At 54.1% G+C, this 10329-nt stretch overlaps 2 protein-coding genes across 3 annotated transcripts in view; both read left to right on the plus strand.

Annotated features, from left to right (window-relative positions):
* Window positions 1-8: 8 nt before the first annotated feature.
* On the plus strand, window positions 9-3150 carry ACP5 (acid phosphatase 5, tartrate resistant). 2 transcript variants are annotated; one of them, XM_005861354.2, is made up of 6 exons: window positions 9-135; window positions 925-1015; window positions 1284-1544; window positions 1745-1872; window positions 1997-2342; window positions 2729-3150. In XM_005861354.2, exons 3-6 carry the CDS (start codon window positions 1284-1286, stop codon window positions 2978-2980), a joined length of 987 nt encoding a protein of 328 aa, XP_005861416.1. In that variant the 5' UTR covers window positions 9-135; window positions 925-1015; the 3' UTR covers window positions 2981-3150. The 2 variants fall into 2 exon arrangements, with proteins under 2 accessions (XP_005861416.1, XP_005861417.1); XM_005861355.2 differs by lacking the exon at window positions 9-135 and adding an exon at window positions 511-753.
* Window positions 3151-10114: 6964 nt separating this feature from the next.
* Window positions 10115-10329, plus strand: part of ELOF1 (ELF1 homolog, elongation factor 1) — a 6520-nt gene continuing 6305 nt past the window's right edge. Inside the window, exon 1 of the mRNA XM_005861357.2 lies at window positions 10115-10207. The gene's annotated coding sequence lies outside the window, so the exon portion shown is untranslated. The remainder of the gene's footprint in view (window positions 10208-10329) is intronic.

Genomic DNA, 10329 nt, shown 5'->3' on the forward strand with positions numbered 1-10329 from the left:
CCTGGGCACCCACTTCCTGTGACCCTGGGCTGCGGGGGGACGGCCAGCCGTGCGGGGTGACCCAGGGGCCCTGTGCACCCTGCGGGGGAGTGTGCAGGGACCGATCCGGCCAGAAGAGGGAGACCGGGAGTGAGGGTAAGCACACATGCTGGGGCCCCGCGCCTGTCCCAGGGGCTGGGGTTGCTGGGAGAGCCTCCCCGCCGGCTGCGGGGGTTGAGGGTTGGGAGCCCGAGGTCACATGCAGCGCCATCAGCTGCCTCCGCCTGGTTCCTCCTGCAGGAATGGGGGCGGGGAGGGGAGGGGAGGAAGGTGTGGGCAGGACTTCCTGGAAAAGGGCGACCCTGCTGTTGGGGGGCAGGGGGGTGACCCTAGGACACACTCTCAGATGTTGTCAAACACACCACACACACCACACACACAACTCACGTTAGAGACACAGTGCAGGCACACACCACCACCCAGGCACAAAACAGGGACTCCCAAGTCATCCCCCACAACTTCTGGCACCTCACAGACACCTGGGCCTCGCCTGCTGGGGGACACGGGACTCCCAGGCACACGGCAGACGTGTGACCTCAGCAGCTCAGACACACCGACAGGGCAGGACGCGGACACCCAGACACGGCACCCAGACACAGGCAGGACGCAGACACCCAGACACGGGCAGGACGCGGACACCCAGATGTGTCTGGCTGGGGCGCACACAGAATGCAGTAGCGGCACCTCGGGCCCACAGCACAGACAAGCTCCCAGGTCAGAGGCCGTGCCGGCGGTGGTAGGTGGGGCTACACTGTGTGCCAGACCCCCACCCATCCACTGCCGGTGGCTGGGGAACTCCAAGGCTCACATGACCCAAGGGGAGGGCTTCTGGAACAGCCCTGGAGAAACTGCCTCATCCTCACGAATGATCCATTTCCGCCCCAGAGAATAAAGGCTCGGTGACCTGGCCAGTCCTGCCCTGTAACGCAACTGCCCCTTGGACCGTGCCAAGTGGCTGGCCAGTGCCTCCGCCAGGGTGAGTGCTGGGTCCCGGATGAGGGAGGGCAGACTGGGCCTGCGTGGCCACCCCTCCCGGCCCCTGGCCGGACGCCACCTACCCGCTCACCCTCCCAGCCAACTTTGCCCTGAAGTCCGGGAACTAGGGCACCCGGGGGGTGTCCGCTGGGCCACAGCAGGGCAAGGGGGTGTCTCAAGAGCCTACTGCCCACGCTTCAGCCCAGGTCCCCAGAAGCAGAATTCCACTAGAATTGCCCCCCAATTCAAACCTGTCTCTCGCCTCCCAGATGGACACAAGGACGGTGCTGCTCGTCCTGCAAGCCTTGCTGGTGCTGCCCCCGGCTGATGGCACTGCCCCCATCCTGCGCTTTGTGGCTGTGGGTGACTGGGGCGGGGTCCCCAATGCCCCGTTCTACACAGCCCGGGAAACGGCCAACGCCAAGGAGATTGCCAGGACGGCGAAGATCCTAGGCACAGACTTCATCCTGTCGCTGGGGGACAATTTCTACTTCACCGGCGTGCATGATGCCTACGACAAGCGGTTCCAGGTGTGTGGCCCTGGAGTGGGGGTGGGGGCACCTGGGGAAGCCGTGGTCAACTTTTCGACTCTGAAGGAGGCAGAGGGAAGCAGACACCTGTGGGGACCTAGAGCTCTCAGGGTCTCTCTTGTCCTCGGCTCCTGAGTTGGTGGGGGCATTGGGGTGGCTGCTTGACCACGGGGTGGGGGTGCCCTTTCTGTCTGCTGCAGGAGACCTTTGAGGATGTGTTCTCTGACCCCGCCCTCCGCAATGTGCCCTGGTACGTGCTGGCTGGCAACCATGACCATCTGGGCAATGTCTCAGCACAAATCGCCTACTCCGGGATCTCCAAACGCTGGTGAGCCTGCTCCCCACCCGTCCCCCAAGCCTCGCTCAGGGGAACAGGGGGGCCCACTGGCCTGAGCGGACCCTGGGGCCTCTCCACCCGACGTGTGTGCACACCACCCCTGTGCCCTCCACAGGAACTTCCCCAGCCCTTACTACCGCCTGCGCTTCAAGATCCCACAGTCCAATGTGACCGTGGCCATCTTCATGCTGGACACCGTGACGCTGTGCGGCAACTCGGACGACTTCCTCAGCCAGCAGCCGCAGCGGCCCCGCGACCCGCAGATGGCCCGCACACAGCTGTCCTGGCTCAAGAAGCAGCTGGCGGCGGCCAAGGAGGACTATGTGCTGGTGGCCGGCCACTACCCGGTCTGGTCCATTGCCGAGCACGGGCCCACCCACTGCCTGGTCCGTCGGCTGCAGCCACTGCTGGCCACGTACAAGGTCACCGCCTACCTGAGTGGCCACGACCACAACCTACAGGTGAGGGACCTGCAGGTGGGGTCGGGTGAGGTCAGGGGCCACCCCCCCAGTGGATGTGCCACATGGCACATTGGGATCCTCCTGCTGTTTGGGGTTCTCCCAAATGTCACTCTCCCTCAAACTCTATGGTCTTTAACCAGGGAAACAGGCCAAAGTCCCCCAAAAGCTATCATAATGGCTACCAGTTGCCCGTAGCTTACTCAGTGCAGACTTGTGAAGTAGGATCAGTACACTCCTACAGGTGGGGAAACAGGCCCACAGGGGGGTTATGTTGCTTTGCCCAAAGTGACTGGAGACCCTGAGCTCAAGAGCGGTGGGCACAGAGCCCGTGGTCGGCCTCACTGAGGGGCTGGGGGCTCCCCTGACCCCGAGTCCTCCATCCACAGTACCTTCAGGATGAGAACGGCATCGGCTACATACTGAGCGGGGCTGGTAACTTCATGGACCCCTCGAAGAGGCACTTTCGCAAGGTTCCCAGCGGCTACCTGCGCTTCCACTACGGGGTGGAGGACTCACTGGGCGGCTTCACCTACGTGGAGATCAGCCCCAAAGAGATGAGCATCACCTACATCGAGGCCTCGGGCAAGTCCCTCTTCAAGACCAAACTGCCCAGGCAAGACCGGCTCGAGCACTTGTGAGGGGCCGGAGGCAGAGAGACCTCCCTGCCAGGCGGGTGGTGGGCCCCCCTGGACCCCCGCCCCTGGGCAGGACTTCTCAGGGGCCTGTGGTTCTGCTGAGCAGGAACCACGCCCTTGAACCTGACATCCTTCCATCACTGCCAAATATTCAATAAAAGAATAGACGTGCCCTGGCCGGTGTGGCTCAGTTGGTTGAGCGTCGTCCTACGCACCAAAAGGTCGCCAGCTCCGTTCCTGGTTAAGGCCCATGCCGGGGGTTGCCTGTCCCGGTGGGGAGCATGCAGGAGGCAGCCGATGAGTGTTTATCTCTCATCAATGTTTCCCTCTCTCTCACTTCCTTCCCCCCACTCCCTTCCTTTCTCTTCCTCTTTCTCTAAAAAAAAAAAAAAAAATCGTTACCAATAAAAACATTAAGAAAAAAAAAATAGATGCAAGACTGCAAATGTCCCTTTCCTGACCCTGGCGAGTTGCATCACCTGGGTTCTAGAGTGTCTGCCCCCCACCCCTTGCTGGCCTGTAACTCCATCTCTCAGCCCCATCCACAGCCAGCTGGCCCCCTACATGGATATGATTTTAAGGAAGGACTGAACAGGGCGCACCATTCCCTTCCTCCTCTTCCCCACAGATAGGCTTCTCCTAAACGCTAAGGGACCCCACAAGACTTGCAACCAGGGGAGCAACTAGCAGCAGCTCGTCCCAGGCTAACCCCCTGCACCTGTCTCAGCCCCCTTTTCTCTGCCTTCCCAGTGAGCCTTGCAAAAGTGCCTCCTCCAGCCCTTCCTTGTTTCACTGTCCTGAGGGTGCTTTTGCTGCGGTCAATAAATTCTTGCTTGCTTTGCTGCACACACGCACGCACACAAAAAGACCAAACGGGGGGAAAAAATGGTGCAAAACAAGCCTTCCTCTCCCAGCCACCTCCCTAGGGACAGCCACCCCCGTCACTGGTGCCTCCACCAGCAAAACATCCCTCTTTATGCAAGACAACACCGCGCCCACACAGTTCTGCACCCGCTTTCTAGTTAACCACGACTCTTCTTTCTACTTAACCACAACTAAGCTGTCCGTAACAGAACACTCCTTTTGTTCATTTCAACATGAAACTGCTAATAAGGTCGTATGCCTCTAAAACCTAAAGTTTATAGCAAGGTGAAGTCGCCCACCCACCTCCCTGTCTTTCCTGCCCCCTCTCCTAAAAAGAAGCAACTTTTTATAAAGGCTTTGTTTCCTTCCGTATGTCTCTATGCAAATAAAGGCAAATGTGAATGCTTTTGTCTCCCTTCTCACTGATCTGCACCTGGCTGTTTTGTGTGTGTGTGTGTGTGTGTTTTTTTTTCAAACCAACTTTATTTAGGTGTAATTGACACATTTAAAAGCATACAGTTCCAGTCAGGCTGGTGTGGTTCAGTGGTTGAGCATCCGCCCAAGAAATAAAGAGGTTATCGGTTTCCGAGTCAGGGCACATGCCTGGGTTTGGGGCTCGATCCCCAGTAGGAGGCCTACAGGAGGCAGGATCTCATCGATATTTCTGTCTCTCTATCCCTCTCCCTTCCTCACTCTAAAAAAAATAAATTAAAGCATACAATACCATAAACACCTACCACAATTTAGATACAGGAATAAGCATGTCCCACATCCCAAAGGTTTTCTCTGCACTTTCCTGTCCCTGCCTGTTACACCTGGAGATCTGCCTATCTGCTCTCCGTGGCTTCCGGCTCTTTCTGCGGCTACGGAGGCCCCACTGTGTGCCTGATCCACTGCCTATCTGACCAGCCATCTCCTAAGCTAAGGGTTGCCAGGATCACATCCAATTGCTCTCCTCGAACAACGCTGCAACCAATGACCCTGCCCCTGTTTCCTGCATGAGCAGGAATGTTTGTAGAATAAACAAGACACATTCCGAAGAGCAGGACTGCTGTTCTTTTTTTTGTTTGTTCTTTTTCTTTTTCTTTTTCTGCTGCTGTTCCTTTTAACAGGCATGGAGCTTCCACCTAGGTCACCGGTTCCTTGCTGGGGCCCCGGTGAAATCTCCAATCTTTTCCTTTTACCAACCTAGCTGTGGAACTGTATGCATTCCTGGGCCCAGGCTTTTGTGCATCTGTGCAAATATGTATGTAAAAAAAAAGTTCAGAAGTGGAATTGTTTGAGGGCCTGTTTCTTTTTCTTTTTAAAGAGGATTTAAAAAACATTTATTTATTTATTTATTTTTTAAAAAAATATATTTTATTGACTTTTTTACAGAGAGGAAGGGAGAGGGATAGAGAGTTAGAAACATCGATGAGAGAGAAGCATCGATCAGCTGCCTCCTGCACACCCCCTACTGGGGATGTGCCTGCAACCAAGGTATATGCCCTTGACCGGAATTGAACCTGGGACCCTTCAGTCCCCAGCCCGACGCTCTATCCAGTGAGCCAAACCGGCTAGGGCTAAAAAACATTTTTGATTGATTGATTGATTGGTTTTAGGAAGAGGGAGAGAGAGTGGGAGGGAAGGAAGGAGAGAGAGGGAGAGAGAGAAACATCAATTTGTTGTTCCAGTCATCTATGCAGTCGCTGGTTGCTTCTTGCATGCCCTGCCCTGAGATCGAACCCACAACACTGGTGTATTAGGACGACACTAGCCATTGAGCTACCCGGCAGGGCTCAGGCCTGTCTCTTATGGTGAATGCCGAAAGCTGAAGGCTGCAGAGAAGCCCAGTTCCCCTTTGGGGAGAGTTGAGTAACAGCCACCCAGAGACAGCCGGAGCCATCCAGCTCCAGGCCAGTCACCGAAACCTCTTTGGTCCGCCCTCAACTGCTGCTTCAGCTGCTACAGGGCAGGGACGACAACAGCATCCAGTGGTTCTCAACCTTCTGGCCCTTAAAATACAGTTCCTCATGTTGTGACCCAACCATAAAATTATTTTCGTTTCTACTTCATAACTGTAATGTTGCTACTGTTATGAATCGTATTGTAAATATCTGATATGCAGGATGGTCTTAGGCAACCCCTGTGAAAGGGTCGTTCGACCTCCAAAGGGGTCGTGACCCACAGGTTGAGAACCGCTGGCCCTAGACAAAAAGTAACTGAGGTCACTGCTGGGAGAGGACCTCGGGGAAGGGGCACCTTCCATGGGCTACTTAAGAGTTGTCCATAGCGTTGAATTTGTTACAAGATACACGTGTTACTGCTAAAATTAAGCAAAGCGACCTTACCCAAAGACCAGCCCTAAGTACTTTCCAACTGAGTTTACCCAGCTGGCATTATTACCAGCCAAGCTTTATGCCAAAAAAAAAAAAAATCACTTCTAATCCTGACCCTTGAGGGAAAGGCCATAATCAACCTTGCTTCTCAGAGGACGTTACAGAAACTGAACAGATTACATGCCCAAGGTCATGCCTAGGAGTTGGCAGACTCTCAATCTTAACCGCGACAGTCCCGGCAGCTCACAGCCACCCTGCCTCTTCCACTGACTCAGAGGCTCTGGGCAGGAAGGGGTCTGAATCAGAGGTCAGCCCAATGTCCTGTTGGCAGGGCCTAAAGCGTGGAATTAGCCCAATGTCCTGGTTCACAGGGCCCAGAGCTTGGAAAGGAGAAGTGACACATCAAAGCTGACACAGGGAGTGAGTGGCAGGGGTGGGGGTGGCCCCCTCCTCCACAACGGCCAAGTACTTCTACCAAGCACCAAGACCGAGTCCTCTGCAGAGAGCTGGGGACACGGGAGCACCCAAAAGAACAAGGCAGGGTAGACAGTCACGCTCAGGGAGCTTCGGTCCGGCTCCAGGAACTATGCCAATCAGCACACAGCCATGGTTAGAAAGATGCCTTCTCATCTGCAAGGATTAAGATGACAGGGCTCCAAGGGCAGTTGCAGAAACTACTCTTCTCACTCTTCCTAAGCAACCACTTCTGACTCCATCATCACGGATATTATCAGGCCCCTCTCCACTCTGCACGCAGAGAGCCAGACGGGCACCATCACCCTCAAGCAGCAACAGGTTGTCTCCAGGGAGTCAGGCCACACCCACCCCCTCACCAGCTTCCAAGAATCATGAATCAGAAGGTAAGAGACCTGCCTTACCACACAGCAAAATGCACCGTCATCAAAACAGCACAGCACTGCCCTGCTACAATTAAGCAAAGCTCTCAGGTGGTGTGGCTCAGCAGTTGAGTCAACTTGACCCAGAAACCAAGAGTTTACCAGTTCAATTGGTTTGATTCCTGGTCAGGGCACATGCCCGGGTTTCGGGCTCGATCCCCAGCAAGGGTGTGTGCAGGAGGCAGTCGATCAATGATGTTCCTCTCTCCTTCTCCCTATCTCTCTAAAAATAAAAAATATATATTTTAAAAAGATTTTTTAAGAGATTTTTTTCAATGTGGTACTTTTTGTTGCTTTGCTTTTTTTTAAAAAAATATATTTTATTGATTTTTTACAGAGAGGAAGGGAGAGGGATAGAGAGTTAGAAACATCCATGAGAGAGAAACATTGATCAGCTGCCTCCTGCACACCCCCCACTGGGGATGTGCCCGCAACCAAGGTACATGCCCTTGACCGGAATCGAACCCGGGACTCCTCAGTCCTCAGGCCAACACTCTATCCACTGAGCAAAACTGGCTACGGCTAAAAATATTAAAAAATATAAAAACCAGCATGACATTGGCTTCAGGAAAATGTCCAGAGGGAATCCAGAAATTCCAAGAACACACGAGAACATGATGTAGGTTGAAGGTGGTATTGCTACTTTACAGAAAATGTATAATTTGCCTTGTTGATTTGCCCGGAAGACAGAGCCTGACCCCTACTTCCAACCATATACTAGAATAAATGCCAGAGGGATCACATATTTCAGTGTAAAAATAAAAGAGTAGAAGATGAAAATGAGTATCTCCACAAAGATCTGAATGAGACGATTCATAGTAGTTCTATTCATCATTGTCCCAAAATTGGAAACATCCCAAATGTCCAGCAGTAGTTGAAAGGATAAACAGGCTGGTATCCTATATAATAAAGAGGTAATATGCAAATTCACCATCACACACTCGCACAAGGTGGCCACCCCCATGTGGTCACAAGATGGCTGCCCTCATGTCATCACAAGATGGCCACCACAAGATGGTCAGCAGGGGAGGGCAGTTGGGGGCGACCAGGCCGGCAGGAGAGGGCAGTTGGGGGCAATTGGGCCAGCAGGGGAGGACAGTTGGGGGTGATCGGGTTGGCAGGGGAGCACTTAGGTGTCGATCAGGCTGGCAGGAGAGTGGTTAGGGGGTGATCAGGCAGGCAGGCAGGCGAGCGGTTGGGAGCCAGCAGTCCTGGATTGTGAGAGGGATGTCCGACATCCCCCAAGGGGTTCCAGATTGGAGAGGGTGCAGGCTGGGCTGAGGGACACCCCCCTCCCCCCAGTTGGTGCCAGGGGCTAGGGGCAGGGAAGGAACTGACTACAAAGAAACAGGAGGAAACTTCTTGGGGTGATAGAAACATTCACTATCTTTTTAAAAAATATATATTTTATTGATTTTTTACAGAGAGGAAGAGAGAGGGACAGAAAGTCAGAAACATCGATGAGAAACATCGATCAGCCGCCTCCTGCACACCTCCTACTGGGGATGTGCCCGCAACCAAGGTACATGCCCTTGACCGGAATCGAACCTGGGACCTTTTAGTCCGCAGGCCGACGCTCTATCCACTGAGCCAAACCAGTTAGGGCTCACTATCTTGACTGTTCAGTTTCACGTGTATACGCATATGTCAAGACATAAAATGTCAGTTTAAATACATGCAGCTTATGGTCTGTCGATTATCCTATATAATAAAAGGCTAATATGCAAATTGTCCCCTCCATGGGGAGTTCGGCCAGGGGGCGGGGCCGGCCAGCCAACTGCCTGCAGCCGGCTATACCGCCACATCTGCCTTCCAGCCTGCCCCAACATCCCAGCCCCATCCACCTGACCCCACCTGTGCACGAATTCGTGCACCGGGCCTCTAGTATCTCAATAAAGCTGTGAAGGAAGGGAAGGAGGCAGGGAAAAGTACCCTTCCGCAAATAGAGCATTGTCCATATGCCATGGCAGAGTGGCACCACGAATTATGTAGCTACTGAAAACAAGCGTTATCTGTATGTGTACTGACCATTCAGTGGAAATAGCAAGTTGCAAGGCAGCAGGTCATTGTACGACCCCACCTGTGTGTGTTCAGGTTTGTAACCTGCACTGAGAAGGGGGCTTCCAGAAAGGCACTTCCAGGGGTAACACTGCCCCCTCGTGGAAACCTTGGAGATAGGTCCATTTGACATACATATTGCAAGTTATTTTCCTGAACACTCCAATGAAACAGTCCTTATCAAGGTCACCAATGATCAAACGCAGAATTGTAGCAAGATCCAAAGGTTCTTGTTAAAGTTGGAGAACAGCGTCTTACAAGCTCCCCCCTCCCCCTGATCCAGCCATGCCAGTATTTGCAATTCCTTAGCTCCGGGATATTTTATTTTGTTTTATTTTTTATTTTTATTTATTTTTTAAAAAATATTTTATTGATTTTTTACAGAGAGGAAGGGAAAGGGATAGAGAGTTAGAAACATCGATGAGAGAGAAACATGGATCAGCTGCCTCCTGCACACGCCCCACTGGGGATGTGCCCGCAACCAAGGTACATGCCCTTGACCGGAATCGAACCGGGGACCCTTGAGTCCGCAGGCCGATGCTCTATCCACTGAGCCAAACCGGTCAGGGCTGTTTTATTTTTTATAGCAAAGGTGGAAATTGAAGAAAAGCATAGACTCCCGCGTGGGGAGGGGGAAAGAGTCCCCAGCACCGGGATAGTTTAATGTGTCCCACGTGGGGAGAGCTGGGTGGGCTTCGAGGGGCTGGGGCTTGAATCGGGAAAGGCAAGTGAGACACCCCCAGGAAGATACTGCGACCGAGGACAGGAGACCTTTCCAGCTCGGGACCGGCCGGGCCCAACGCCCCCGAAACGCGGGAAATACAGAAAAATAGTACTCTCTCGCGCTCGAGCCCACGCGCAGGCGCACTGCGGAACTCCCGTGGGCTCCCCTCCCTTCTCCCCTCCCCTTCCCGCCCCATGAGAGTACGCATGCGCACAGAGATGTTGGAGGAGGAGGCGGGTCCTGCTTATTGGACTATCCCGCTGAGGGTGGGCGGGACGTGAGGGGATAAGAGGTTCCGCTTCCGCTGAGAGACGGAAGTCAGTGTCTCCCGGGTGAACGAGGCTGTCGCAAGGAGGGAAGGCTCGTGCAGGTGAAGGTTCTCGCGGGAGGGCGTTAGAGCCGGGCGGGCTGGGTGCTCTTCGACTCGGGGCCGCTCACGGGGTACCGGAGGAGGCGCCGAGGGCCCGGGGGTGGGAGCGTGGCCCGTCAGGG

Source organism: Myotis brandtii, unplaced genomic scaffold, assembly GCF_000412655.1.
Source record: "Myotis brandtii unplaced genomic scaffold, ASM41265v1 scaffold1496, whole genome shotgun sequence".
NCBI classification, from domain to species: Eukaryota; Metazoa; Chordata; class Mammalia; order Chiroptera; family Vespertilionidae; genus Myotis; species Myotis brandtii.